The sequence below is a fragment of the Dothidotthia symphoricarpi genome, assembly GCF_010015815.1.
Source record: "Dothidotthia symphoricarpi CBS 119687 unplaced genomic scaffold P153scaffold_11, whole genome shotgun sequence".
Taxonomy (NCBI): domain Eukaryota; kingdom Fungi; phylum Ascomycota; class Dothideomycetes; order Pleosporales; family Dothidotthiaceae; genus Dothidotthia; species Dothidotthia symphoricarpi.
The window spans coordinates 1,142,402-1,169,596 of record NW_022985018.1 but is presented as its reverse complement, the minus strand read 5'-3'; the positions used below and the strand labels follow the sequence as shown (position 1 = coordinate 1,169,596).

General features: G+C 53.7%; 13 protein-coding genes and 1 non-coding gene across 14 annotated transcripts; 6 read left to right on the top strand and 8 right to left on the bottom strand.

Moving 5' to 3' along the window:
• Positions 1–896, top strand: P153DRAFT_32905 (uncharacterized protein). The gene has a single exon (XM_033665372.1). It carries the CDS (start codon positions 286–288, stop codon positions 808–810), a length of 525 nt encoding a protein of 174 aa, XP_033523521.1. The 5' UTR covers positions 1–285; the 3' UTR covers positions 811–896.
• Positions 897–1,832: 936 nt separating this feature from the next.
• On the top strand, positions 1,833–2,486 carry P153DRAFT_32904 (uncharacterized protein). The gene is made up of 3 exons (XM_033665371.1): positions 1,833–2,235; positions 2,294–2,361; positions 2,414–2,486. The coding sequence occupies exons 1-3, from the start codon at positions 1,883–1,885 to the stop codon at positions 2,443–2,445; spliced, it is 453 nt and encodes a 150-aa protein (XP_033523520.1). The 5' UTR covers positions 1,833–1,882; the 3' UTR covers positions 2,446–2,486.
• A 1,422-nt stretch (positions 2,487–3,908) lies between these two features.
• Positions 3,909–4,515, bottom strand: P153DRAFT_367403 (uncharacterized protein). The gene has a single exon (XM_033668267.1). It carries the CDS (start codon positions 4,495–4,497, stop codon positions 4,237–4,239), a length of 261 nt encoding a protein of 86 aa, XP_033523519.1. The 5' UTR covers positions 4,498–4,515; the 3' UTR covers positions 3,909–4,236.
• On the bottom strand, positions 4,461–4,532 carry P153DRAFT_t72. Its single transcript has one exon. It is a non-coding gene; the product is annotated as a tRNA-Ala (tRNA).
• Positions 4,533–4,648: 116 nt separating this feature from the next.
• On the bottom strand, positions 4,649–7,518 carry P153DRAFT_367402 (carnitine acetyl transferas-like protein; the record flags this gene model as incomplete). Its single annotated transcript, XM_033668266.1, has 3 exons — positions 4,649–4,844; positions 5,053–7,005; positions 7,109–7,518. Coding segments are annotated over 3 exons (2,494 nt in total), but the record flags the coding sequence as incomplete, so codon positions are not given.
• An 871-nt stretch (positions 7,519–8,389) lies between these two features.
• Positions 8,390–9,093, top strand: P153DRAFT_32810 (uncharacterized protein). The gene is made up of 2 exons (XM_033665350.1): positions 8,390–8,861; positions 8,917–9,093. The coding sequence occupies exons 1-2, from the start codon at positions 8,501–8,503 to the stop codon at positions 8,955–8,957; spliced, it is 402 nt and encodes a 133-aa protein (XP_033523517.1). The 5' UTR covers positions 8,390–8,500; the 3' UTR covers positions 8,958–9,093.
• P153DRAFT_32731 (uncharacterized protein) lies at positions 9,067–10,205 on the bottom strand. The gene has a single exon (XM_033665326.1). The coding sequence runs from the start codon at positions 9,865–9,867 to the stop codon at positions 9,229–9,231; it is 639 nt and encodes a 212-aa protein (XP_033523516.1). The 5' UTR covers positions 9,868–10,205; the 3' UTR covers positions 9,067–9,228.
• P153DRAFT_397311 (uncharacterized protein) lies at positions 9,936–11,570 on the bottom strand (the record flags this gene model as incomplete). The annotated part of the gene is made up of 2 exons (XM_033671550.1): positions 9,936–10,498; positions 10,568–11,570. 2 exons carry the CDS (start codon positions 11,568–11,570, stop codon positions 9,936–9,938), a joined length of 1,566 nt encoding a protein of 521 aa, XP_033523515.1.
• Positions 11,571–11,660: 90 nt separating this feature from the next.
• P153DRAFT_386313 (uncharacterized protein) lies at positions 11,661–12,374 on the bottom strand (the record flags this gene model as incomplete). The annotated part of the gene is made up of 1 exon (XM_033670516.1): positions 11,661–12,374. One exon carries the CDS (start codon positions 12,372–12,374, stop codon positions 11,661–11,663), a length of 714 nt encoding a protein of 237 aa, XP_033523514.1.
• A 227-nt stretch (positions 12,375–12,601) lies between these two features.
• P153DRAFT_423497 (uncharacterized protein) lies at positions 12,602–15,710 on the bottom strand (the record flags this gene model as incomplete). Its single annotated transcript, XM_033672431.1, has 6 exons — positions 12,602–13,362; positions 13,420–13,497; positions 13,550–13,745; positions 14,242–14,944; positions 14,994–15,158; positions 15,251–15,710. The coding sequence occupies 6 exons, from the start codon at positions 15,708–15,710 to the stop codon at positions 12,772–12,774; spliced, it is 2,193 nt and encodes a 730-aa protein (XP_033523513.1). The 3' UTR covers positions 12,602–12,771.
• Positions 15,711–16,302: 592 nt separating this feature from the next.
• On the bottom strand, positions 16,303–17,964 carry P153DRAFT_367398 (uncharacterized protein). Its single transcript, XM_033668265.1, has 7 exons — positions 17,510–17,964; positions 17,439–17,446; positions 17,281–17,380; positions 17,143–17,230; positions 17,000–17,093; positions 16,613–16,946; positions 16,303–16,559 (listed from the first exon to the last, which is right to left on the bottom strand). The coding sequence occupies exons 1-7, from the start codon at positions 17,574–17,576 to the stop codon at positions 16,345–16,347; spliced, it is 906 nt and encodes a 301-aa protein (XP_033523512.1). The 5' UTR covers positions 17,577–17,964; the 3' UTR covers positions 16,303–16,344.
• Positions 17,965–18,852: 888 nt separating this feature from the next.
• On the top strand, positions 18,853–21,721 carry P153DRAFT_431911 (uncharacterized protein; the record flags this gene model as incomplete). The annotated part of the gene is made up of 6 exons (XM_033672936.1): positions 18,853–18,990; positions 19,157–19,623; positions 19,674–19,751; positions 19,805–20,287; positions 20,334–21,046; positions 21,100–21,721. The coding sequence occupies 6 exons, from the start codon at positions 18,853–18,855 to the stop codon at positions 21,456–21,458; spliced, it is 2,238 nt and encodes a 745-aa protein (XP_033523511.1). The 3' UTR covers positions 21,459–21,721.
• A 282-nt stretch (positions 21,722–22,003) lies between these two features.
• Positions 22,004–25,149, top strand: P153DRAFT_317755 (glycosyltransferase family 39 protein). Its single transcript, XM_033665032.1, has 5 exons — positions 22,004–22,401; positions 22,485–22,615; positions 22,667–23,219; positions 23,270–24,218; positions 24,270–25,149. Exons 1-5 carry the CDS (start codon positions 22,270–22,272, stop codon positions 24,722–24,724), a joined length of 2,220 nt encoding a protein of 739 aa, XP_033523510.1. The 5' UTR covers positions 22,004–22,269; the 3' UTR covers positions 24,725–25,149.
• Positions 25,150–25,170: 21 nt separating this feature from the next.
• P153DRAFT_341644 (NAD(P)-binding protein) lies at positions 25,171–26,650 on the top strand (the record flags this gene model as incomplete). Its single annotated transcript, XM_033665933.1, has 3 exons — positions 25,171–25,860; positions 25,945–26,286; positions 26,343–26,650. The coding sequence occupies exons 1-3, from the start codon at positions 25,449–25,451 to the stop codon at positions 26,648–26,650; spliced, it is 1,062 nt and encodes a 353-aa protein (XP_033523509.1). The 5' UTR covers positions 25,171–25,448.
• Positions 26,651–27,195: the final 545 nt, after the last annotated feature.

Sequence of the window (27,195 nt, the reverse complement as noted above, 5' to 3'; positions counted from 1 at the left end):
AAAAAACGCAAAAGCCAAAACGCAAAAGCCAAAACGCAAAAGCCAAAACGCAAAAGCCAAAACGCAAGCCGCACCACACAAGCCGCCCTCGCTTTCCTGCTCCTCAGGCGCCATGCCCGCCTCCCCTCCACAGGCGCAGCACTCAAGCCACCCGCCGCACAACACCCAAGCTGCCGCACAACACTCAAGCTGCGCACAACACTCAAGCTGCGCACAACACTCAGGCTGCCGCACATCACTTAGACTGCCGCACACAGTGCGCTTTAACACGCAGCTGCGCACAAGATGAAGCTTCTTCCGCATGCTCGCCTCTTTTGCCTTTTCGATGCACACGTCGCAAAACGCGCGCACGCACGCGCCGCAACAGACATACATGTTGCAACACAGACGTCTTCACTTCACGTCAAAAGCATCTTTTTCCACACGAGCCACGACTACATGGCGGTGGTCCACATGGATACCATTCAAGGAAGGGGATTTGGCTGGGTTGGAGGAGTGGTGTTTATGGCAGCGTACACGAAGAAGTTGCAGTTGTCTTGGATGATGGTTTTGGTGGTGTTCATGCTGATGGCGAGAATGATGGCGCTGGAGGAGCATGCTGAGCGTATGTTGGTGGCCGGTTTAAGTTCTGGGTTGATGATGTGCAATGTAACGGGCTTCTGTATATATCTATGGTTGCATGTATATATACAAGTACGAGTGCTTGCCGCGATCGCATACGTTTGTAGAACTCTGCCTCTGCGTTCCAAAGTCAAAAGGTGCATCGACTTCATTTGTATGTGTCTCGACTTGGGATCGCTGGCACGCTAATCCATGTTGGGCCTAACACCTTCACTCATTTCCCCGTTGTATATAGGCGCTCTCTTTCATAGCTCTGATACAACCATGATTCTTCCCATCAACTCTACCGCTCAACATGAAGCTTATTATGTGCCTCACTATTTGCAGATGTCATTCAAGCAATGGGAAGAAGCTGGTCTGGGTCACTTCAATTGCGAAGAAGCTCGTATTTAGTGATGCACTACAATAGCTACCTTCTTGAGTCCTACGACTCTGCGAGGAGCATACCACAGTTGGCAAGAACAGTAGGTATCGTGCTAGATAGGGCTGTAGTACCTCAGTAATAGCGTGCGCGTCTTACGTCTATGTATAATGTATTATAGTACTCCTCGCACAACAATTGTAAAAGTTCAGATGGTGGCTGGTGCGGTTCATCACCAAACACGAGCCCTTCGTATATGTAATCCTGGAGATCGTGGCTCAAGGCTGTCCTGGAGGCGGTAAGACTACTAAAAGACGGTAACTAAAGTATGAACGCGTTACCCGCGAAGGTCGAAAACATCTGGGATGCTTCGCAGGACTGCGCCATTTTTTAGTAAAAGAAATTCGGATTGGTCACTTCTTGTAAAGGCCAGATCTCTGCGGGGTCGACGTATTCTTGGTGCCACATCGTGCGCTGCACTGCCTTGTGAATTGTGTCCCCTACCTAGGTACGCGTGACTACCTAGGTACTTTAGATTAGTGACCCAGCCAAATAATTTTTCTGACCCAGCTGAATATCTTCCGCCTTTTTTTTTTGCCTCAACTTCAGCGGTACAGGTTCACTAGAGCTTGCGCTAAGTATGCCCGGCTGTGATGATATAAGTATAGCATATTTAAAGTGTGGAACTCAACCATCCAAGTACTATGAACCGTTCTAAAGTTGTGAGTCATCTCATACTTGTTCTTTGGTACTCGCTGTGATAATTCACGGGCTGGGACTTAGTCTGTAGGCCAAAACCTATAAAAGCCCTCTCGCTCTCCATCTTCCACTATTACTCCTTTACAACTGTTCTTCCTTTACTACTAAGAATAAGCTATACTACTACAACTACTACTTAACATGTCTTTGATTACTATCCAAGCAATCAATCAACCCTTAGTAACAAGAGCGCCTGCTCTATTTCTGAATGCATGGAGGCTTTGTCCACTAGGCCGAAGGGGCCTCCAAACAGCCGCCCAGCAGACGGTGCCAAAATCAGATACCATGCTGCAAAGAACCCGGCCCCGAAGAATGCAGCAGCAGCGGCATCTGGAGCGGATATTTGCCTATCCAGTATATCAACAGAACCCAAAAAGGGTAACAGAACTTGTCAACCAGTATCGTCAGACCAGTCGGGCAGAAATCGAAGACAGAACGAACATAGGCCTTGCCTATGCGATCCTCTTTGCTGCCTTTATCAGAGCCTGCATAAGGTATGTTGAAATCTCACGAAGATACTAGTAGAAAAAGTAGCTAATTTTGAGATTCTAGATTAGAGGACAAGTCCTGTCCTAAAGAGGACAATGCGCAAGAGGAAATCTTCGCACTAGATGAGAATAGTAAGTCTCTGAACTTAAATGCAGGAGAACTAGGTACTAACATTATATCTAGCAGAGGAGAACGTATTTGATGAGCTCTTCTAGCTCAGAAATTGTTAAGAGAGCGGATTCCTTGTTATTATAGGTGTTAATACTTTAATTTAATTATTATGTGTAATCTCTCGAACAAAGTAATCCGCATCCTAAACATACTATTTAATCCATCCTACTTCCTTACCTTACCTCTACCTCTACCCACTATAGCACATAATTAACCCCGTTAATTAACAACGTTAATCTGTTAATTGTTTGCGAGTTCTTTGCTTAACGCGTCTATATCGTCAATGTCGTTTTTAGATCACTTATAGCAAGGCAAACACTATTTCGCTAAATATTGTATTATCCTATGGGAGCAGAATAACAAAAATAATCTGACAATTTGTTACGCCCTCTACTTGTTAAGCATAATGGCTTATGCCCCCAAGTGTGACATAAAAATCTAGAACGAGTACAAGCTATTAAACAGGTAGTATAAGATCTCCAGCAGTTACTAGAATAATACGAGCGGCTGAGTTACAAAAGTTCTAAAAAAAGATTAGATTGAGATACTTATATAGACGGCAGGAAGAGATCTGTAAGGGTGCTAATTCTTTTATACTGCGGACACTAGCACGTATTTCTAACAGAAGCTAGGACCAACTAGAATCTTTTACTACAATTTTTATAACTGCACGTCAGCATAGAGCGTGCCAACAGGTAAGCATTTAGTACGCCACCTCTAGCGTTTACTAATCTGCTAGGGCTATTTGTACGTCTTGGAGATAAAATTCTCTATCCTACTAAAGACAACGAAGACAATAAAGACAACGAAGACAACAAAGACAACAAAGACGACAAAGACGACGAAGACGACGAAGACAACGAAGACGATAACAACAACGACAACAACAACGATGATGATAAAGGCGACAAAGACTATAACGACGGAAATTAATGATACAAATGTACTCCGAAAGATCATAGAATTGCTAGCCTGACATGTGTAGTAGTCGTAGTAACCTTAGTCGAGATTTCTAATATTCAGACTGCGTTCGGAGTTAAGTTGCACTTTACTTGTGTAATACACTAGAAAAACATGCCATACCACGATCTTTCCAGATAACGCCTCGATAGGGATATCTCAAAATCAGCCCCGTCCACTAGACACTCGTTAATCCAATTCTAGTCATAGAATTCTCACAATCCCCAGCCCAATGACCTCATTAATGCCATTGTTTGCAGTCGTTTCTGCAACAGTTCTAGGCACCACTCTTCCTTTTTTATCAACGGTTTTACGACTCCTACTATAACGTTGCCAGTGAACACCTGGTCGTAGCAGTGTCGCTGAGACAGAAGAAACTTCGATAGCTTTCGACAGATTTCTTCTTTAAAGACTACCCAGCCGTGCGCAGACATGCGTTCCAGCAGAGGGTGCGTCGCTTTCCGAGCGTTTCCGATGTTTCCGAGCGCTGAACAGGGGAGGGGGTCTCTCACTGCCACAGAATATCCAAACCCCAAGTCTTTTCGTGGCGAGTGTGAACAAATCAAACCCTCACCCACTCAGTAAGCTCAGTTTACGAACACTTCCTCTCCGCACACCACCGCAGGTCGACCGCCAGTCCGCACCAACCTATCTCCCACCCACCTCCCAGAAAAGTCAATACCCCTTCTCACCGGGCTCGGTACACCAATCCCTTTTCCCATACACTCCATGACGCTTGCTGTATCAGCCTAGAAGAAAAGTAGAAAGTAGAAATGCGATGCTGAAGGACGCCCGTAGGGATACCCCTTCGCTGGCGACAAGAACAACAACCCAGCGCTTTGGAATAGTGCGTTCCTGACGATGGGAGCTCGATCTCATGACCCCCTACTTTTCTTGGGATATGCGGGTTCAGTGTTGTTGCGGTAGGGGTCACTCACTGTTTGGGAAGACTTTTGGGGGACTTTGAGGGTTTGACTATTTTCGTTTTTATGGGTAGATATGCAAGGATGATGGGAAGTGGGGATGATGGGAAGTGAGGATGATGGGAAGTGAGGGTAAGGGACGCACGGGGGAAACAAAAAAAGGTGGGCAAAAAAGATGGACTTGCGGCGAATCGAACGCCGGACCTTTCCCATGCTAAGGGAAAATTATACCACTAAACCACAAGCCCGATTGTGCTTTTGATGGAGTGCTCACCCAATCTATCATTCATAAAATCAATGGATGGATAGGTGGGTGGTGGAGTTGCTCTGGGCAAAAGAGGACGTGGGTGAAAATTTTTGCAAGTGGGGAAGACTAAGATTATCCAGCCAAACACTATGTGGAACGAGATGATATAATACTATCCCAAGCTAATACTCCGACAACCTCAACCTACGCCCGATATTCCTGCGTATAACGTCTCTTTCCGCTGACGGCTCGGCGGACGCGGCGTCGCCTGCTTTGATGGCCTGGCGCAGCATGCCTGCGTCGAAGAATCCGTCTGTTTTGGAAGTATTAGTAAGTTGACTACGACATGGGGAGGACGGGGGTGTTTGGTGGTGGGAGTAGTGTCAAGGAGCGATTGCAAGTGCGGGATTTCCACGCGCCGAGCGTGTTGGCCAGTGTTCGGCGGCGCGCGGAGGTAGTGAGGACTGCGGCGATGTGCCTAGGTTTAGGGTGCAGAGGGACATGCTCAGGGGGCGACTTACATCCGCCCAGACCGTCGTCGTCGTCTTCCTCCACAATACTTTCCGCGGGGGTCTGCGACTTAGTCCCATCAGCGACGAGGATGCGGCCGCGGCTCTTGAAGCGGCTGGCCTGCGGGCGGTCCTCCGCCTCACGCGCGCGGGAGGCAGTTTTATCAGCGGAGGTGCCGCGGCGTTTTATCTGGCGGAGCAGTTTGCGGACTTCGAGGAAGTATGACTCTAGGGCGTCGATGTAGCGGGATGTTTGGCGGTGCTTGGAGGACGCGCAGATGGAGATGCTGCCGTCTTTGATGATGTAGCCGATGCCGAAGCCGTCGGCGGAGGTTGGGCCGAAGCCGAATTGGCGGAGGGAGGGGTTTCCGCAGTTGGAGGTGGAGAGGATGGTGGTGTTTATTTTGTCCCAGCCGTTGTCGGCGAAGAGGGCGGGCATGGAGTGTTGCTGGACGGGGGCTGTGGGGGGAGGCGGCGAGCTGGATATGGATTCGTTTTCTGACAGGACGGAGGTGCGAGTTGGTGATGCGATGCTGGATGCGTCTGGGCTTGAGGGGCGCGTCGAGTCCCATCCGTCGCTGCTGGCGACTTCGGCGGACTCGTCCATGGCTCGCTGCCAGATGCAGTACAGTGCATAGAGGTGGCGGTCTGGTCCTTGGGCCTTTGCGCATATCTTTGTGTTCTCGGTGTGTTTCTGGCACGCTTTACGGAGAGCTTCGATCTTCTGTGTTGCGGGGTTTTCGCCCCAGAATGTCTTCAGGAAATCGACAGACTCGTCAGTGACGGAGCGTATCGCCTCGGTTCTTCCGTGGTAGTAGAGTTTGGTCATCGCTGGCTCGTACACGCACTCTATCCTCCCGTAAAGACCGTAGTACGCTGCTTGAAACGCCATCTGCACGAATGCGTCGGGCGAGAAGCCCATGGAGGTCATAAAGTTCTTGCCGTAGTGAGAAAAGTCCAAGGTCGCAAACTCGTTCTGCTGGATGAGATCTGCCAGGCGTGTTTCAGCGAAGCGAAGTGCTGTACTCAACTCCGGGATCATATCCCACTCGAGTTTGTGAGGGGTGGCCTGGACATCGCCGAAGCTGTCAGGGTCTCGCTTTGCCGGGTCGGGACTCTGGGTCGCCCAAAGACTGGGTGCACTTCCATTGATCGTGCGTGCGAAGCGAAGAATCGTATCCGTATACAGGTCTGAGGCGAACCTGAGAACAGTATGACCATCCACACCTGTGTGTTCAAAGTTGATACCCGCGCTTCCGTTTTTGCAGACGATGATCTGGAGCTTATCGTACCAGCGGTTCGTGCAAGTGCCGACTTGGACGCCGCGTTCAACCTTGCTGGTACCACAGAGCATGTTTGTGCATAGATCGGCGCCAGTCTGCGGCTCGGTGTAGTCCAGACACAGAATGAACAATGCGGAATCAACAATGTTCAGGCAGTCGGAGTTGTTTGACCCTTCTTCCCGGTGGAGAACATCGCGCAGACCGGCCCACACCTTTCGGCCTTCTGTGCTCAACACGCCCAGTGCTCCCTTTGCAGCGTCCTGGATGGGTACTTCTTGCGCGTCGTCGACGATGACAGACAAGTTGAGGGCAATATCCTTCTCAGTCATGATCAAGTCATTGTTGTCATCGAGCACGTCGAACCAGTAGAACTGGCCATAGCAAAGGACGACAATATGTTTTGAAGTAGGATCCTGTCCAATCTGGCAGCCATTCTCGGTGGGTATCCTGGCGGTGCCAAACAGTCGCGAATACTGGTACATGCAGAGTGGTTGGCCCCGGATTGTGTCGGGCGGCAGCTCTTCTTTGCGCACTGCTCGAACAAAGGACAGAGCCGAGACGACCAGTGATGCTGCACGAGTGACCTGGTTGTTTCGAGCTGGGGTGGGGTCGTCTTCCAGCAGGAAGAACGGGTTGAGATTCAACACGACTGGATTATCAAAGTTCAAGTATGAATCGTACCCTGATGTAGTCAGTATTATGATGCACTTGCGAGTGATGACTCAAAACATGTCCACGCAGCAGTTTGTGGAGGTTGTATTCACTTCAGAAAAAAGGCGACTCACAAAACTGCTCGATGTAGTTGGCCTTTCCACTGGCATACTTCTTGAGCTTCTCTTGCAGTACGGGTCCATCTGATTTCAGAAATTCCTGGACTGACGCGGCGGTATCGTTGCGCTCCTTCGTGGATTGCAGGGGCTTCAAAGCTGCGACATACTTCTTGCAGGAGTTCTCGAGTTCTGGAATGGGAAGCTTTGGGAGTTTGTCTTGGCTCGCGAATGTGATTCCTGGTTTCGAGTCTGTCTTGCCAGAGTGAGCCAACGGTGCTCTTGCTTCTGCGGAAAAGGACTGGGCGCTATCTTTGGCAGAAGCCTCAGATCGAACGTCGCCGTTTGTTTCTTTGGTGGACATTTTCACGGCGGTGATTACAGACGCGTCCAGGGATGAGGGTCGGGTAAATGTGCGGACTGCCATGGCGGGTAAAGTCAGTCAGGCGTAGAGTGGCGAGATGAAAGTGCTGATGGAGAGTAGGCGCAAGGCGCTGCGGAAGAAGTAGTGGCAATCTTGCAGGCAGTAGGCGGGCATGAGTGCGAAGGCTGTTCGCGGAAAAGGTGGTAGTGGGTGGAGAGGGGTCTTCTTATGAGAGAAAGGACGAAAGGAGAAAGTGACATTGTGGATGATCCACCTGACGGCTAAGCATGTGATGTGTGCAGTAGGATCCGCGAGTATGGAAGCGGTAATTCAGAAGGGTTCTCGGATTATCAACCGGTGACCCGGAGAAGGATAATTGTGAGAGGTAAATGACCCGACGTACATGCAAAGAGATGGACTGACTCGGGTATGCTTAGGTCCGAATAGAGAATGTGGAGTTTGACAGATGCGAGAGACTAGTGATAATATGACCATATGAACGCTCGAGTCGACTTACTGCACAGCGTGGACAACCCTGCGCCTTGCGGGATTACAACAAAGACGAGAAAGCAGACACAACCAAGCACAGCCGGCTAAGAGGATGCAGAGTTCGCGCAAGGCTGCCCCGAGGTGAATAAGGATAAGGACCCTGGGGGAAATCAGATCGCGGTGCTACGGACGAGTGGAAGTGTAAGGCTCGAAGAGATTCGTCATGACATGGGTCTGGGTGCCGGCTAGTGAGAGGAGTAGTACAAAGGCTAGACGTATCTCCCACAAATGGCGTGCAGGAGAGACGGCAACTATCAGAAGGACATGCTGTCATGGTTTACATTATTCCCCGAGCCTCGACCATGCAGAAGCTCTATGCGGGGATGATGGCGGGGGGCAGGACGGAGGAAGGGAGCCCCACCACAGAAAGTCCATTACTCAGCAGACGTTCACGACCATCGCGTCCCCATCACGCGTCGCGCCACGCCATTGTCAACTCCTCGTCCACGTCCACGCGCCTCGCCGTCCCAATGCTAGACAGGCGTGACCCGTGACCCATGACGGACCTGCTGCACGTGCTTCCTGACTTCGACGCGAGGCCCTTTACCCATCTGCTGCCCAAGCTCGACAAGGCCCTCATCACCACAAACGACCTGCTCACCCTCGACGCCGCCGATGTCGCCAAGCGCTCCCAGTTGCCGGCTGGCGAGCTGAGGAAGCTGACGGATGCCGTGATTCCTGCCCTGCACCAGCAGCTGGGCTTCGGCGGGGAAGAAGCGCCTGGGAGTGCCTTTCTCGGGGACGTCGACGACCCAGAGCGTCCATGGCCCTATATAAGCACTTTGGACGAGGGGCTGGACGCGGCGCTGGGCGGCGGTATTCCGCCTGGATATGTGGTTGAAGTCACGGGGGAGAGGTGTGAACAACCATTCCTCACTGCATTTAAAAATACAACATACTGACAACAACCCAGCGGTGCCGGCAAAACGCAGCTCCTCCTCACGCTCCTCCTAGCCGCACAGCTACCCTCCCCCCACGGCCTCTCCAAATCCGCAGTCTACATCTCCACCGAAGCCGCCCTCGCCACAACGCGCCTCACCCAACTGCTCACCTCGCACCCACTCCTCGCCTCCCTGCCCGCCTCCTCCCAACCCTCCCTATCCCGCATCCTCAGCATCCAAACCCCAGACCTCGAATCCCAAGAGCACATCCTGCGCTACCAGCTCCCCGTGGCCATAGAAAAGCACAACATCGGCCTCGTAATCCTCGACTCCGTCGCAGCAAACTACCGCGCAGAATTCGACAAAAAAGGCGAAAAGCCAAACAACGTAGCCTCCCTCGCAAAACGCGGAACCCAACTCGTCCAGCTAGGCGCCCTACTCCGCGACCTAGCACGCACGCACAACATCGCCATCGTCGTCGCAAACCAAGTCGCAGACCGCTTCACCCACCCACCCCCAACCTCAACACCAGTATCCCGCACTACCTCGACAAACACAAATAGCCAGACAAATACGCCACAACCTTCCCAACACCAGATGGAACCTACACTCCTCCTCTCCCCCGACCCCCTAGCCCTCGACCACCAACAGCGCTGGTTCACAGGCTGGGGCGACGCGCTGTCCGAGCCCGCGCACACGCTGAAAACACCCGCGCTGGGCCTCGTCTGGACGAACCAGCTTGCGTGTCGGATTGCGCTGACGAAGCAGCCTGTGTTTGCGGCGCGGCCGTCGCTGCTGAATGCCCTGGCGAGCGGGAGTGTGGGCGAGGATGCGTGGACAGAGGACGATGCGCATGTGTCGAGGTGGCGGAGGCGGTTTAGGCTGGTGTTTGCGCCGTGGGCGCCGCCGAGTCGGGGGAGGGGGGTCGAGTTTGAGATTGTGGGGAGTGGGGTGCGGTGTGTGGGTAGTACATGAGCTTTCATCTATAAAAGAAAATTGGGATGGTGGTGATGCTGCTGCTGGTGTGTACATTCCATCTACTCAAAACTAGCTAATGTGCAAGAATTGTGCGCGTTTGAGAGAATGTGTCCTCCTCGTCTGCTTCCTCCTCCTCCTCCTCTTTACTTCTTTCCTCCCGCGCAGGATTTCTCACAGGAATAACAGGCGCAAGAGAAATACACAGTTCCTCATCCCACCCCGGCGGCGACAACGACGGCGACCTCTCCCGCGCCATCTTGCCCCTACCGTCTGCATCCCCATCTGACCCCCGGGTCAAACGAGACAAATCCATACCGTCTATATCTATATCCACACCCCCTTCATCCCGCCCCGTACTCGCCTCAGAAGCCTCACTCCCCGTCTCCCACGACCCATCAGGCCTCGCGAACCGCCTTGTAGCGAGGGGACTTGTCGCCTGTGTCTGTTGCGGAGCGATTACGGTGCAAGATTGGCGGGTGAAAGCGCGTTGGGGTGCGCGTTTCCGCCGTGGCTTTTCCTTGTTGTCTTGTTGTTCGAAAATCTCTCCTTCCTCGACTTCCTGCTCTTCGACGCGTTGGATAGGAATTGTGTCGTCTAGTTCCACAACCGAGACTGTACCCCCCTCCTCGTCATCGTCTTCGGAAGGTGGTAAATACCGCCGAATAGGATCTTTCGCGCGCTGCTAGTACGCTTCTGGCGTCAAACCTCGAATCAAAATCTGCGGCGGAGGTTTGGGTGGATGAATAACGAGTCTCGGACGGCGCTTCGGGAGTGCATCATCTACCCTATCTCCCTCCTTCTCTTCTCGAACCACCTTCTCTTCTCGAACCACATTCTCTTCTCGACCCACATTCTGTTCCCGCAAACTCGGCAGTCGTTTCGCAAACCACGCATTCCCCGCGCGCACCGGTGCAGGGGCGTAGAACCTCCCCCTCCTCTCCCTCCTCGCGGGACCTCTCCTGCGCCCCGTCTGGCTGTACACCCTCCACGCGTTGAACAGCGCGCGGAGCCTCGCGCTACGCTGCGCTTGTGCGAAGCGGCGCCGCGCCGCGACGTCCTGGAGCCGGCGGGCGTGGTATTTCGCGTGCGCGCGCCATGGCGGAGGGGGCATGTCGTCCGCCTCCGCCTGCGTGACGGTCGCCTCACTGCGTAGCTTCGTCGAAACATGGGATTCAGAGCGAGGACCCGGACACCCTGCGTCGCACCCGCCGTTCTGGCACGGGGCGGGAAGCTCGCTATCCGCGAGTGGTGCATGTCTAGCGTTGTACGCCGGCAGCTGGCGCGAGCGCGGTCTGTACTTTACGCGACTCACTTCGGGCCGGGGGTCGAGGATGAGAACCTGCCATGTGTCGTTGCGGAGGAGGAGGTCGCCGCGCCAGCCAGCACGGGCACAGGCGTGCGAGAACCAGCTTCTGAACGCATTCCCTGGATCAAGGGGCGCGGGCGTGTCGGCGATGTAGTCCAGACCCAGATTAACCTGCTGCACGAAAGTTGCAGGGAGGAGGAAATCGCTATGGATGCGGCGCCAGGACGTGCTCAGGGGGCCGTGGGGGTGTTTCCAGCCGCGGTCGCTGGGTGGTGGTGGTTCGTCTTCTGCTGCTGGGCTGGTGGGACCGCGGAAGACGACACCTTCGTCTATTCTGGCTACGGCTTCCGCGTCCTCTGCTGCTTCTAGGGCGTCGACTTCCTCGCTGTAGCAAGTGGCCATGGGGTTGATATGCGGGCGGCGACGGGACGGGCGGGTGCGCAGGGCGTCTACGACGCGTATTGTGTTTTCGTAGCGGCGTATCTTCTGCTTCTAGTCGAGGATAGACGTTTCGTCGTCGATAACCACACCTTGCAGATCTTTTAGTCGCGGGGCATTGGAGCGGAGGTATTCCATCAGTTCACCCAGGGTCTCTGCCTTCTTCTCCAGATCTGCGATTTCTCGGTCTTGTGTTGAGGAAGAGACAGATACGCTATCGTCACTGCCAGTGTCGGATTCTGGTCTTTCCGCTTGCAGTTTCTGGGCTAGTTGTTCCTCCATATCTTGTGGTAGCTTCCCAGTAGATGTTTCTTGGTGCTCATCAATCCGCGCCGTATCCGGTGCTTCGACATCCAACGTCTCCGCTTCACACCCACCCCCATCCCGAACTATCTCACCCCCAGCCCCCGCCTTCCGAACAGGTCTTTCCTCCGCCTCAATCCGCGCCTGCACTTCCGCAGCGAAATGCCTATCAGCCGCCTCTTCGAGCGAGACAGCAAGGGGATCGTCATCCGAGTCTGGTTCTGACCAGTCTGAGACGCTGGCGGGAGATAGCGGGGTGTCGTCGCAGTCGTTGGTGTTTTCTTCGTTGGTGTCTTGTTCGTTGTCTGTGTCTGCTGTATGGTCGTTGGCGGGGGAAGATGCGTCCTCGTTTTCTAGAATGAAGGGCGTGGGGAGGGGAGCTTCGTCATCTGATGGTTCATCTTTCAGGGTAAAGCATGCGGGCAGTGGAGCTTCGTCATCGGAATGGTATGCTTCATCTGCCATGTCGGTGGGGAACCGTTTGGGGAGGGTGTTGGGAAAGTGGTGTATGTAATGGCTATGTGTGTATATCCGAGTGTTAACGATAGAGATCCCGGTATTAACGATAGAGATCTAGAACAATGGTGGGATGTGGTGGTGTAAAGTGAAGGTGATGAAATAATATAGTGTGTGGAGAAAGAGAGAGATAGATAGAGAAAAGATGTGGGAGAAGGTGCAGTAAGTGAGTGAGTGAGTGAGTAGCTACTGTCTGTACATGATTTGCATGGCAAGTTCGTTCATTCCAAGGGGCGAAACAAGTAAGGTAAGAGCAAAGCAAAGCATCGATTCTTACCAGCAAAACACTAGCAAACACCACCAATATCGACACACATAACAGCAATCTTCCAACATGTCCAACCCCCTACTCAAACCTCACCCTATTAACCAAGCTCCCAATCCCCTCAACATAAACCTCCACCTCATCCCCATCCCCCACAAACCCCTTCGGCTCCATAAAAAGTCCCACCCCACTCGGCGTCCCCGTCATAATCGCCGTACCGGCCTTCAACGTCGCCCCCCTCGACAAATGCTCCACGATCTTCGCCACGGGAAAAATCATATCATCCGTACACGTCTCCTGCCTCTTCGTCCCATTAACCTTGGTCCAATACCTCACCTTCTGGGGATCAGGAATAACGCGCGTGCTGGCGATACACGGGCCGATGGGCGCGAAGCCGTCGAAGCTCTTTGCGTAGCCGAATTGGCCGCCGCAGACGGAGGCGGGCATTTGGAAGTTTCGGGCGGAGACGTCGTTGCCGACTGTGTAGCCGAGGATGTAGTCGAGGGCGTTGGCGGCGGAGATGTTTTTTGCGTCTTTGCCGATTATGATGGTTAGTTCGCCTTCGTAGTCGAGCTGCGATTGGCAGTCCGGGTGGATGGAGATGGGGGAGAGGGGGCCGGTGAGGGCGGAGGCGGATTTTGTGAAGATGGCGGGGTTGCTGGGGATGTCGAGCTGGGTGGGGGGTTAGCTGGGGGTGATGGGTGAGACGGGGGGTAGGGGGGGATGTACGTTGCATTCCTCAGCGTGCTTGCGGTAGTTGAGGCCTATGCACGGGATTGCGGACACAGATGGCAATGGTGAGAGCAGCTGGAAGTTATCAGTTATCTTCTCCTCTCGATCAATCATTTAATAAACATACCTTGGCCACTTTCTTCTGCCCACCCGTCTTCTTAAACCCACTCGCAATATCACCCTCCAACACCTCCACCTCGCTCCCCTCAATCTCCCGCGTCGGCACCTCCTTCACCAAGTCGCCATAATACGTCTTCCCGTCCTCGGCCTCGAACCGGATCAATCTGTCGAACGTAGCGGTAACCATTTTGCTGACGCTCGTGCTGAATGAGTTCCTCGAGTGCAAGTTCAAGTTCAAGTTCAAGGTGATAGATTGGCGGAGACGAGGGCTGAATGCGCGGACAGCTGTGGATGAACGCGGAGGAATTGCAATGCGTGCGCAGGATAAAGGGCGGAGGAACATGGGATGCAGGTAGCGGCTGGGATGCCAGCGGGGATATAACGTGCTCTTCCAGCTTGAGCTCGGGGAGTTGCCCCACGGCGGGGTTCGAGTCGGCACTTGAAAGAGCGCCGGTGGGTTGATGTGGAACCCGCAGGCGGATAAGTCTTCCTCCGGACGGGGTTCTACATGACAAATTAAATATCCTCTGGTGAGTTACGCGGCTCTGTATTGCACTGCTGTGTAGGATGGAGAATGTTCAACAGCCTGAGTAGACTACCTGTGAAATTACAACCCAGTCCTCACCCACATCCAATTACCAGCTCGTCAAATGCTCATTACATAAATATAAATGACAGCACACATGGCTATAGATTCACCCGCTCATAACGACATCCCCATTCCCATTCCCATCCCCATTCTGCGCCGTCCCAGCATCAAGCCGCCCCAAACACCCAGGACAGTTATGCAGCACCATATGCGCAAACATATCGCAGTCGATGCAGAAGTGGTTCTCGCAGGCGCGACACTCATACCTCGCCGACTCACTCGCCTTCTGATCCTCCTCCTCATTCTCCTGCCCTCTCTTCGCAAGCCCGTTCGTCTCCCCGTTCTGCTCTCGCCGGTCGCTAGAAGCCGGGATCTCGGGAAACGGATTGAGACACCCCACGCACTCCTGGCTTCCCTTTTCGCGGGCGCGCGACCAGCTTACTACAGCCCAGTTACGCAGGGGAAATAGGTGGTGGTAGCTTCGCGCAAGATGTGTGGAGAGGAGGAGTGTGAGCTGGCAGCTGGGACATGTGACTGGTAGGCTGCAGACTTTTGCGCTGCAGCGTGAACATGTGTACCCTCCCAAGGTCATGTTGCCGTGGCAGGCGCATATTGTGGCCACGTCCTCGACGACTCGCGAGGGGAAGCCCATCATCATCAGCGCGGCGCCCGAGTCTGGTTCCGGCGCAGTTGTGGAAGCGGCTGTTTGCCGGACAACGGGGGGTGTTGTTGTGGCTATGAGGAGTTCCTTCAGCATTTCCTGGTCTGTGGCGATTGTATATTCGCCCTCGTCTCCTGCATTCGTCTTTGTGACTATCTCTGTGCAGATCTTCAGTCGCGCGCTCATCCCGATGATGCTGACACGGATCCGATCTCGCACGCAGGCTTTGACGGTTTGGTGAATGTCCCCAGGGTCGAGAGATAGCAACGAGCCAAAGACGATGATGACCTCTCTTGTTCCGTGGTTTGGTGTGTGATATAGCGTCGCCCTCGCCAGCTCCAGCGCGTTCTGTAAGCTGGGCGCACCCTTTGGCTCTTTTGGGCTTTCTTTGCTCCTGAGGTTCTTGATAGCCTCGATATGCTCCGCTGGATTGCCCGACAGCTCTGAAATCCGTATACAAATCCCATCGTGCATGCCCAGCACACTCATCTGCGAAATTGGGTTCTGCTCAAAGAACTCGCGCACATAGTCTTGTGTGTAGTTGACCATTGTAATGAAGCGATTCGGCCGCATGTCCTTCTCCATCATTGCCTCGGACAGGTCCAGCACCAGCACGACATGCCGTATGATGCCTCTTTGGAAGGGCTTTGTGTCTTTGCGCAACCGCTTGCGCTTCCTTTCCTCTTCTCGCTCTTGCACGCTCTGCCCCATCGACTCGTCGTTGATAGGCACAATCTTCTCGACTGTGCGAGAGTACTCCGTCTCCCATGCCTGGCGTTTTGGCGCTGCCTCCTTCGCCTCTGCCGTCTGTCTCTTACTTGCCGGCGGTGCTCGTGTGCTCGGACCGGCGTTCTTGGACCCGACGTACTCGTCCTCGGACCCATCGTCGTTGTCGAATTCGTAATCGGAGTCTGCCATGGTCGCGTGAACGCTCGTGAGCTGTTTGGAGCACTTGCACGGTGTCTGTCGTCCACAAGTCTAGAATGTCGTCAAGCCGTCGAGTCGCTTGGAACGCGGTTGAGGAGCGGAATGTGAATGTTCCGACGATTGCGAACGCGACTGTAGAAGCGCAGGGTATCTTGCGACGGGCAAGAGTGCGAAAGACAGTACTCGGTGAAGTCGACAGTCAAGGTCTTTCATATGCGAGGATTGAAAAGTAAAGGTGCCAAGCATGGTTTGAGCGGCGCGTTCATGCCCATCATCAGACGGTCCCACAAAGGTGGCAAGGTTCAGGGTACTCGGGAGTTTTGTGAAGCTTTCGGAGTAGTTCGTTGGCGATCTGGAGTAGCGAAAGCACGTGACATCAATATACGCGTTTGATTTGCTTTGCCAATACGATGTTGACTTGGTCTGTGACAACCTCACGGAGGATCTCGCAATCGGATGAATGTCTCGTTGATGCAGCAAGCATTAATACTTGTATATTGTGTACTAACAAACAGCATAACACATTTCGTGTCAGGAATTCCCAAGATGGTATACGCTATGCTGGAAAAGTCATGAAACATTACGCCGTATCTCTCGTCCACCCTCCATATATCTCGCGATTCTATTAGTGGTATGAACCTGTTTCCACTGGCATGGGCCAATCGTCCTCCGTAATGCTCGACCAGAATATCCAAATCATCACTACCGCGAGCAGGGTGAAAAGCGTCTCGAACAGCCCTCCGTTGATCTTGCCGCTGGTGCCGGTGCAGAGGTGCGTGCTGACAACATACTGGAAGACTTGCCCGATGGCAAAGAAGATTGCGGCAGCAAGCAAGTATACTACACAAGCATGTTAGTGATTGCCACAAGAAAATCGCCTGCCGAGTACGTACGCATTGGTTTGCGCTCGCCGAGAATGCGCAGGACCAAGAATGCCTCTAATAGAAAGAAGATGACGAGGAAGACTAGTGGGACTATTTGGTAGAGAACGTAGAGAGCATACGCCTGATTTGGTAGCGCCAGTGTGTCGTTCCAGTAGCCGGTCCAGCCAAATCCAGTGTCGAGCGCGATGTAGCCCGTTCCAATAAATATCAAGACGGAGGAGATCAGGAGGAGGCCGACTGACATTGCAGTACCGTCATCGAGGAGCTGGTAGCCAACTGCGCCGTTGAGCATGAGTACCCAGCAAGTCGCGACGATGGCAGCGATGTGGACGCCGACGAAAGCCTGTGGGATAGTTAGACAATGCTCTCGTGCGAGGTGTGAGGCCGACAACGTACGATGCGCACGGTGCTATTGAGAGGGAAGCCGCCAATCGTGAATATTTCGCAAATGGATATGACTATGTAACCAAGGAGGAATAGCTGCATCTCTCTGTTTACAGTTAGCAACAGTTCCAGTCAAATTCTTGCAAGCCACATACCGTCTCCCGACAGCGGCCTTTTTCCGTTCTGATCTCCATAGCAAGAAGGCTGAGATGAGGATTGCGAAGCCACAGAGTATTATCGAGCCTGCTACGGTCAGCCGAGTGTCCAGCCCAGTCACGTCGCCAAGTACTGACCCAAGTTCTTGAGTCTACTGCTCCCACCGACACCAAAGCCTACGAGATTGCAGCCACCCTGCCATCCTGTTCCTTGCCGTGTAGATGCTTGGTCGAAGAGCTGTGAGGTGTTGCGGTTAGCGTGGATTCGCGGACAGTGATGCTAGGGTTCGGCGTACATAACAAACTATCAACAGTCAGTAAGAGTCTAATTCGAGATGCACAAATGAGGATGGGAGTGGCAGCATACCTGGTAGTGTCGAACCAAGATTGCCTGTGTCGCGACAAAAGTCGTCGAACTTGCCGAATCGCGACATGGCCGTTTACAGGGGCGCGCAGCCTCGCGATCGGTGAATTGCGGTGAGGGCGGACGAGCGGTCGTGGTGGAATTGCAGGTCCAGCGAGTGTCAGAGGAAGAGGGAACGGATTGGCGCGCCGTGGGTAGGTAAAGGTTGCAGTGGTGAATTGTGGAGGAGTTCAGGCCAGTGCGGGTCGTGAGAGATGATATCCCAACGGCTGCAATCTGCAAGGTCGGTGCCGTGGCGTGGCTGGGAGAATCAAGGAAGCAGGCCAAGATTCGTAACCGCGCTGTCACGGGCGCCAGACCAACGCCTCACGATTCGCAACGGCTCGAGAGGATATTGCAGTTAAGAGGAACAGTGGCCAGACAATTCGAGGGCTTGCAAACTTCTTGAGGGCAACAAAGACTGGCGCGGACAAACATAATATCGTGGTACAGCCAATCACGGGGTGATAGTCTCAACCTAGGATTCGATCGGCGAGGCTTGCGCACCAGCCACTCTCAGCTTTGCTTCTTCAACCAACACCGTGGTTTCGACGATGGTCGAGATGGTCATATGACGAGATCGTCATCTCATCCGTACGTCTTTAGCTACTTGGTGTGCTGTATATGGAGATGCACGCAAATGACTTCTGAATTATTCAAAGCCTACGTGTATCTCTGACGTGTATACACAGCTGTACGTACAGCCATACCTACCTAGTCGTTGCATCGAACGGACATGTTTCAGGTCACGAACATTCTTCCCTTGGACTTTTGTTTTGTAAACATCTGGAACTGCCAGGATCTCTCCTATTAGGAGATTTCGGGATGTTGCCAATTTCACGAGCATGGTCTCAGGCTTGAGACATAAAGCCATGTTGTCCACGTTGAGTGCTGCACTGAGAGCTCTCGTGATACGGTACAGACAGTTACGCGTGCAGTTGCCGTGCTGTCGGATGAGCTGTTGTGGAACGCAGATCCGCGATCGAAGGCGATCTATCTTGCACTCGACATGGTTGCTCGGTGACGAGCCATCATGATGTCTGAAACAGTACAAGACTGAAGCAGCCCGAGGAAATGCGAGTCTGTCAAGCTTGTCTCCTCGTCTTTTGATTCATTCCCGCCGTCTCCTCCGAGAAGTAGAAAGCTTGCATCGACCGAGTGATTGTGCATAGGAACCTGCAGAAGCGAGACAGGCGCCCGCAAGCAGACACGCATCCGAAATAACGCCCGTCTTCCTTCTGCAGCGAGACATCATCGCACATGGCGTCCCGCTTTCAAAAGTGACAGCAGATTGAAAGTCACGATTTATGCCCAATCTGCTCGGACCCGGTTCGAGTAGGGACGCGCCAAGGCGCAGCTACAGGGTGCTTTGGGTGGATCGCTCAGCCAGACAAGGCAAGGAGCTCACCGCATGCTGCTCGCAACTGTATCGCTTCCTGATCACGGTGCCAAACCGTCCTTAACCCGTCTCGACAGCCGTCAGATGTGACTGGGCTTGACCGCTCTTGCTCTAGGTCTCTCCGCCGTGCCCATCGGCCCTGTGACCATATCGCGTTTCTTTACGAACTGCTCGTGGAGTCGGCTGCTCCCTAACTGCCTGCCACCTTCAAGATTCCTTCCTCCTCGCACAACCACAGGAGGCCAGCCAACATCCCGCTGCACGACTTGTCGTCCACAGCACGTCGGCGAGACACCGACTCGGCTTATCTCCTCGACGACCGCGATAAGGATAGCGCGTCCTTTGACACCCCTTCGTCTGATTCTGACCTTTCGCTCTGGAGTGACACAGGCGATCTTGTCGACCAGCTTGCCGACCGCGAAGACCTGCTGCGCATCCGTGTGCGAGACTCGCTCGAAGAGAGCCGTCCCAAGCAGCGCCGCCAGCACCAGAAGCACGCACGCTTCCAGTCGCAGGACAGCTTCCGCGAGAAGGGCTCCCGGAGGCTCCAGAAGGAGGACATAGAGATACCCGACCCTGGGCCGCGAACAATCTCGCAAGCGGAGAAGCTCCTCGTTGCCATTATGGCGCCCAACGATGGCCCCTCCCGCATCCACGGGCTGCACGGGAAGAAGTTGATGTGAGCAGCTACGCGCACCTTCGCATGCAACCATTACTGACCGGCCAAAGCTACTTCACCAGTGTGTTCGTGTCGTTGGGAGTGTTTCTCTTTGGCTATGACCAGGGAGTCATGTCTGGAATCATTACGTGCGCCGCCCCGAACCCCTCCATCCTCGAGCATTTCTAATGGCGCATCATAGTGGAGTCTACTTCAAGGACTACTTCAACCAGCCTACAGCTGCCGAGCTGGGCACCATGATTGCCATATTGGAAGTCGGCGCATTCATCTCGTCACTAGTGGTCGGCCGCATTGGCGATGTTCTAGGCAGACGCAAGACCATCATGTACGGGTCGCTCATCTTCATCGTTGGCGGCGCCCTACAGACCACAGCCAACGGCATGGCGATGATGATGCTGGGGAGAATCATTGCTGGTCTGGGAGTGGGAGCGCTCTCGACCATCGTCCCGGTTTACCAGTCGGAAATCTCACCACCTCACAACAGAGGGAGAATGGGCTGCATTGAATTCACAGGCAACATCGCTGGCTATGCTGCCAGCGTCTGGGTGGACTACTTCTGCAGCTACATGAAGAACGACTGGGCCTGGAGAGTTCCATTGGCTCTGCAGTGCATCATGGGACTGCTTCTGGCGAGCGGCAGCTTGCTCATCTGCGAGTCCCCTAGGTTTGTAGTATTCAAGTTCGCCGACGAAATCAGCTAACAATTTCAGGTGGCTTTTGGACAACGACCACGATGAGGAGGGCATTGTAGTCATCGCCAATTTGTATGGAAAGGGTGACATCCACAACCCTAAAGCACGAGATGAATACCGAGAGATCAAGATGAACGTGCTGCTTGCCCGCCAAGAAGGTGAACGTTCATACTCGGATATGTTCAAGCGATACTACAAGCGCGTCTTCATTGCCATGTCTGCCCAAGCCCTTGCGCAACTCAACGGCATCAACGTCATATCGTACTATGCACCCCTCGTCTTTGAAGAAGCTGGCTGGGTTGGCCGTCAGGCGATCCTCATGACGGGCATCAACGCCATCACGTATCTCCTGTCTACGATTCCGCCTTGGTATGTTGTGGATACATTGGGACGTCGCAAGATCTTGCTCTCTGGAGCAATCGCCATGGCCATCTCGCTCTCTGCAATTTCCTACTTCATCTTTCTGCAAGCGAGCTGGACGCCCAACATGGTCGTCATCTCGGTCATGATATACAACGCGGCTTTCGGATACTCATGGGGCCCTATTCCATGGCTGTACCCGCCAGAGATCCTGCCGCTTACCATCCGTGCCAAGGGTGCCAGTCTGAGCACTGCAACTAACTGGGCCTTCAACTGGCTCGTTGGAGAGATGACGCCTATACTGCAGGAGCACATTCAATGGCGTCTGTACCTCATTCACGCCTTCTTCTGCGCCGCTAGTTTTGTTATCGGTAAGTTCAGCTGCGCATAGTCATTCCATCACAGCTTGCTAATCATATTCCAGTATACTTCATCTACCCCGAGACTGCCAACGTTCGTCTAGAGGACATGAACTCTCTGTTCGGAGACGCTACGACTGTCGCGGCGACACCCCAAACTCTAGCCGAAGTAGAATCGCTCTTCAGCGGCGACCGTGGCTCACCTGTCCCATCTCTGGATATCCGAGGTGGTCGCGGTGCAGATGCTGCCATTCCCGGACTCAACATCGATCCGCCTGATCTTGAGAGCGGCAACTCGTTGTCAAAGGCGGAGGCTGACGGTGAGGGCATCGGCGGCTGGATCTCCAACATGGTGAAGAGGAACGGCAACGGAGGCGACAGCTCAAGCGGGAAGTACAAGCGGATAGACCAAGATGAGCTCTGAGCAGCACACACTCGTTGTTGGCATTTCCTGGACGTTTTGCATCATCTGGCCGTGTTTGGCAGCGACATGGTTCGATACCCGGAGTGATATCACTTGGCACGCGAGTTTTGTGTTGATAGAGGACGCATGGCATTTCTTATAGCGAGTGTTTGGGGCTGTTTAGGCTTGGATAGTGTGCATATAGGCAGCTTGAAATAGATTATTACTGGGATTGAAAAGACGTCAATGTGAGGACAAGCTCTTCGGCGGCGTTGCTGTCTCGCGTGCGTGATAATATAGTTTGCCGGCCCGCTGACACGGGCATTTCCTTCCTATTTTGGAATTGGACCCTCCCCAGGTTCTTCCCTGAGCATGTCATGGCAGATCATGGTCCAAGATGCAATTGTGCAGCTCCATTGCGTAGACGATGATTGCGTGTTGCTTCTTTCACTGTATTTAGGAGGGGTGCTGACGTGACATGTGAGCTGAACAAGACAGGTGTCCAGTATGGTTCTCGGATTACCCCTTGCGCCTGCGTGGACAGGCTTAGCGTTCAGCAGCTTCCCCGTTGAACTATTTCAGCATCCTTCCAATAACCTCCTCAACGCAGGGGGCTGTCTACTTTGCTCTTTGCAGTGAGCATCTTCGAGCTCTCAACTCCTTTGAGCTTCTTCTTCTCTCTTTAATCCCTTTTTCCTTTGGCCGGTACCTGTCTTGTGTGGCGCGCGGCCTCGACATCCCACCAACGCAGCCCCGAACACGATTTCTCTCCTGATACTGATACACGGCAACACGTCGCAAGCTCTGTAGAAGGGCGAAGTCAATCCTCAGCATGGACCCTTCCGTGCGCACCACGGGGGTGGATGCACAGGCGGAGGAGCTGCGGAGGAGAAACGTCGCAGCTGCTCAACCAGCACCACCAGCCCAGGCTGCGGCCCCAATCCAGGAGAAGTCAAAGGACAGGGTACGGCTTCCATGCATGCGCGACATTGGAGCTCGCAGAAGCTTCACGCCACATGCTCGAGTCATTGGCTAATTCCATCACAGGCGTTCAGCGTCATCTCCTTCCTCGACGACTACGAGTTCATCCTGGCGCCGCTGGTATTCACCGCCCTCGCCTTCTTCACGCGCATGTGGAAGATTGGTCTCTCGCCGATTGTTACCTGGGATGAAGCTCAGTAAGCAGAGCAGCCACACTACACACTACACGTATCCTAACAGAGGGGCAGTTTTGGCAAGTTCGGGTCCCACTACCTCCAACGCGAGTTCTACTTCGATGTCCACCCTCCGCTGGGAAAGATGTTGGTCGGCCTGTCTGGATACCTCGCGGGATACAATGGCACGTTTGAGTTCAAGTCTGGAGAAACATACCCCGAGGAGCTGAACTACACCTTCATGCGCCTCTTCAACGCGGCGTTCGGTGCTGTTTGCATTCCTCTCGCCTACTTCACCGCCAAGGAGCTGAACTTCCGGAGGCCAACCGTCTGGCTCGTCACGCTGGCGGTCTTGTGCGAGAACTCGTACACTACCATCAGCCGTTTCATCCTGCTCGACTCGATGCTGCTCTGCTTCACCTTTACCACCGTCTTCTGCTGGTCCAAGTTCCATCGCTTACAAAAAGACCCCTTCTCTCCCGAGTGGGCGCTGTGGCTGATGTTGACTGGTGTCTCGATCGGATGCGTAACCAGTGTCAAATGGGTCGGCTTCTTCGTCACAGCTCTGGTTGGACTCTACACTATTGAGGATCTCTGGAACAAGTTTGGCGACTTGAAGATGCCAAAGGTAGGGCAGGATTCCTCAGTTTTGTACCTCCTCGATGCTAACTTCAACAGATGGAACTTGCGTCGCATCTGGCATTCCGGGTTTTCGGCCTGATTCTCATTCCTGCGGCAGTCTACATCTTCTCTTTCTATCTGCATTTCTTGATCCTCGAGAACAGCGGTCCGGGAGATGCGCAAATGAGCTCGCTCTTCCAAGCCAACTTGCGCGGCACTGAGGTTGGCAAGGACAGCCCTCTCGAAATCGCGTATGGCTCCCGCGCTACACTGAAGAACATGGGATACGGAGGAGGTCTTCTTCATTCCCACGCCCAGACGTACCCAGAAGGTTCTCAGCAACAACAAATTACCTGCTACCACCACAAAGATGCGAACAATGACTGGTTCTTCTACCCCAACCGTCACGAAGTCGAGTACCAGCCAGACGAGCAGCTCCGCTTCCCTGGAAACGGCGATGTCATTCGGCTCATCCACGCTCAGACTGGCCGCAACCTCCACTCGCACCAGGTCGCTGCTCCGGTCACCAAGGGCGATTGGGAAGTGTCCTGCTATGGCAACACGACTGTTGGTGACACGAAAGACCACTGGGTGGTTGAAGTTTTTCGCGATGCTGCTTCCAGGGACCACTCCAAGCTCCGAACTCTCACCACCGCTTTCCGCCTGAGGCACAAAGATCTGAACTGCTATCTCCGCGCCGGCAACACCAACCTTCCTCAGTGGGGTTTCAAGCAGATCGAGACCACATGCGTTAAGAAGAACAACCCCCGCGATGTCTACACCCACTGGAACATTGAGAGCCACACGAACGACAGGCTCCCACCTGGCAACCCCGGTGATTACAAGTCGCCTTTCTTCCAGGACTTCATCCATCTCAACGTTGCCATGATGACCTCCAACAACGCGCTGGTTCCGGACCCGGATAAGCAAGACGATCTGGCCTCCTCGTTCTGGCAGTGGCCTCTTCTTCATGTCGGTCTCCGTATGTGTGGCTGGAGCGACGAGAGTAAGTCTTTCTCTACATGAAAAGTTTTGATCACAACTAACACTGCTGCAGTCGTCAAGTACTTCCTCCTTGGTAACCCGTTTGTTTACTGGGGCAGTACTGCCAGTCTCGGCGTCTTTGGCTTGATCGTCGCATTCTACACTATTCGCTGGCAACGCGGCTACAAAGATCTCAACTCTTTCGAAATCGACCAGATTCACTACGCTGGCTTTTACCCTATCGTTGGTTGGGCTCTTCACTATGCTCCCTTCGTCGCCATGGGTCGTGTTACCTACGTTCACCACTACTACCCCGCTCTGTGGTTCGCCATCCTGGTCATGGGCTTCTGTCTTGATTTCACTACCAGGAAGCTCAGCAAGCAGGTCAGCTGGGCTATCTTCGGAGTAATGTACGCAGTCATCATTGGTCTTTACTGGCTCTTCAGGGCAACTTCGTTTGGCATGGTCGGTTCGAGCACTCAGTGGAAGCATCTGAAGTGGTTCGACTCGTGGAAGATGTCGGATTGAGCGGTGTTGGAAGATCCCGGCGATCGTACTCTTCTTATCTGAGGGTTTAGGTGTCGTGGGAGGGGCCAGGGTCTTTGACATGGCCTGGAGTTGAAGGGGAGGTTACACCTTGTACCATTATCTTTCGTTGTTTCATTTATCTCGCTCTGATGAGCTACAAGGGTTATGGTTAGAGAGCATGCTTTTAAGCTGGGGTATCGATGGGTTATTGAGCATGGTGTTGAGGAGATACCGTCATAGCGGACGCCGTGCTTGGCAGAAAATCACGATGAATATTCAATTCTGCATGCTCTTGCACCACCCCATGTCCATCAGGGTTGATTGGAGCTGACTTTAGCGAGCTGACTCCACTGCGGTACCCCAGATTTACCGTGCATGGATCCACGACTCATCGGGCACGTCAGCGATGCGCCGCCCAAAACCACGCACATACACACGGTCCAAGCAGATGACTGGGACCGATCTGCCTCGATCTGCGGGCCGTAGAGCTACAGTACACCTACGTGCCCTAAATAAACTAAGTAGACCACTGCGCGCGGCGATAAGATGGAGCAAAAAGCCGAGGTCTGACATCACTTCCGCCCGATGCCATCCACGCCAATGGATAGATATGCTAAACCCCCCTCACCCATTGATGATGATCTAAATCTTTTCTCTCTCTTTTGACCTCATATTTCTCTGACGATACCTACATACATATCCACATCCCTCTCCAAAAAGAAACATGTCGCTAGCCCTCCGCCACGCCTCCACCCTCCTAACCCAAACCCTCACCCACACAGCCCTAAACCCCCTCCTAACAGCCACCCTCCTCTACCTCCTCACCGCCTCCCCCCGCCGAATCCGCTCACACCTCACCCACCGCATCGCCAACCCCGTACGCTACGCCCGCATCGTCACGGCGCTGAAATGGGTCCTCGCGCTCGGGCTAGTGCGCAAAGCGAACCAGACGCTCAATGCCGTTGCGTTGAATGGGGGGCGGTGGGGGGCGGCGAAGTGGGTGGTTGAGGGGGAGGTTTGTGTTGTTACGGGGGGGTGTGGGGGGATTGGGGAACTAGTTGTAAGGAAGTTGGCGGGGAAGGGGGTGCGGGTTGCGGTTGTGGATGTTGTTGCTTTGCCGGAGGGGATGCGGGGGTGTGAGTCGCCTACTTTCTCTTCTTTTCTTTGTTTGGGGGTGGAAGATGGGAGATGGGAGATGGCGACTGACCAACACCCCCTAGATGCAAACATCAAGCACTATCCCTGCGACCTGACCTCCCCCCAAGCCGTCTACGCCGCCGCCGAAAAAATCCGCGCCACACTCGGCCCCCCCAGCATCCTAATCAACAACGCAGGCATCCTCGCCGCCCACACCATCCTCAGCACCCCGGACGACTATCTGCGCAAGATCTTCGACGTCAACGTGCTGAGTAATTGGTACACGGTTAAAGCGTTCCTGCCGCATATGATTGCGCGGAATAAAGGGCATGTTGTGACGGTGGCGAGTACGGCGAGTTATTTGGGGGTCGCGGGCGTGGCGGATTATACGGCTAGTAAGGCGGCGGTGTTGGCGTTTCATGAGTGTGCGTTTTTTGTTCCCCCCCCGTTCTGTGGGTCTTCAAGGCTAAACGTGCGGCAGCGCTGAACCAGGAACTCGCCCTCCGGTATAAAACTACAGGGATAGTTACTACATCCATCCACCCGGGTTGGGTGCGCACGCCGCTTGTTAAGCCTGTTGAGGCGGAGCTTAGTCGGAATGGGAGTGTGTTGCTTGAGCCGGGGGCGGTGGCGGATGCGGTTGTGAGGAGCGTGTTGAGTGGGAGGGGGGGGCAGGTGTTTTTGCCCGAGAGTGCGGGGAGGGTTGCGGCGCTGAGGGGGATGCCGAATTGGGTGCAGGAGAGGGTTAGGAAGGGGGTGGGGAGGACGATATTGGAGGTTGTTGAGTAGGGGGGGTTTGATAGCATGGTTTGACTGGATGGTTGGCTGTTTGTTGCTTGGGGTTGATATAGTCCCCGGTTCTGATATCTAGATTGGTCTTGGCTTCGTGGATGGTGATGGTGATGGTGAAAGTGGGTGGGATGTGTGAATGTGCTTCTCTTCTCTTACTGCTACGCTTTTTCTCTTGCTACTATAAATTCTCTTACCACCACTACGCTTCCTCCTCTACTACTATTACACATCCCCTTACTATTGTTTGTCTTCTGCTACTATAACCTCGTGCGGTGCTTCTTTCTACAACCTACATCTCACACAGCGTTTCAAAGCGCGCAACAATACGTGAGAGACGGTGATCGAAAGTAGCCGCTCATTAAAATATACCCTCAACATCAAGCGAGAGCAGGTACTTGCGAGCTCCCCCTCTCAATCATCCCCAGCAACCTCCACTCCACCTCTCCGCCACCTCACACCCCGCTCCTGGGCTTGAAAACAAGCTCACAACGGCGTAAGACACTTGCACCAAACTCTCGGCTGCAATCTGCGTTTATAGGTAA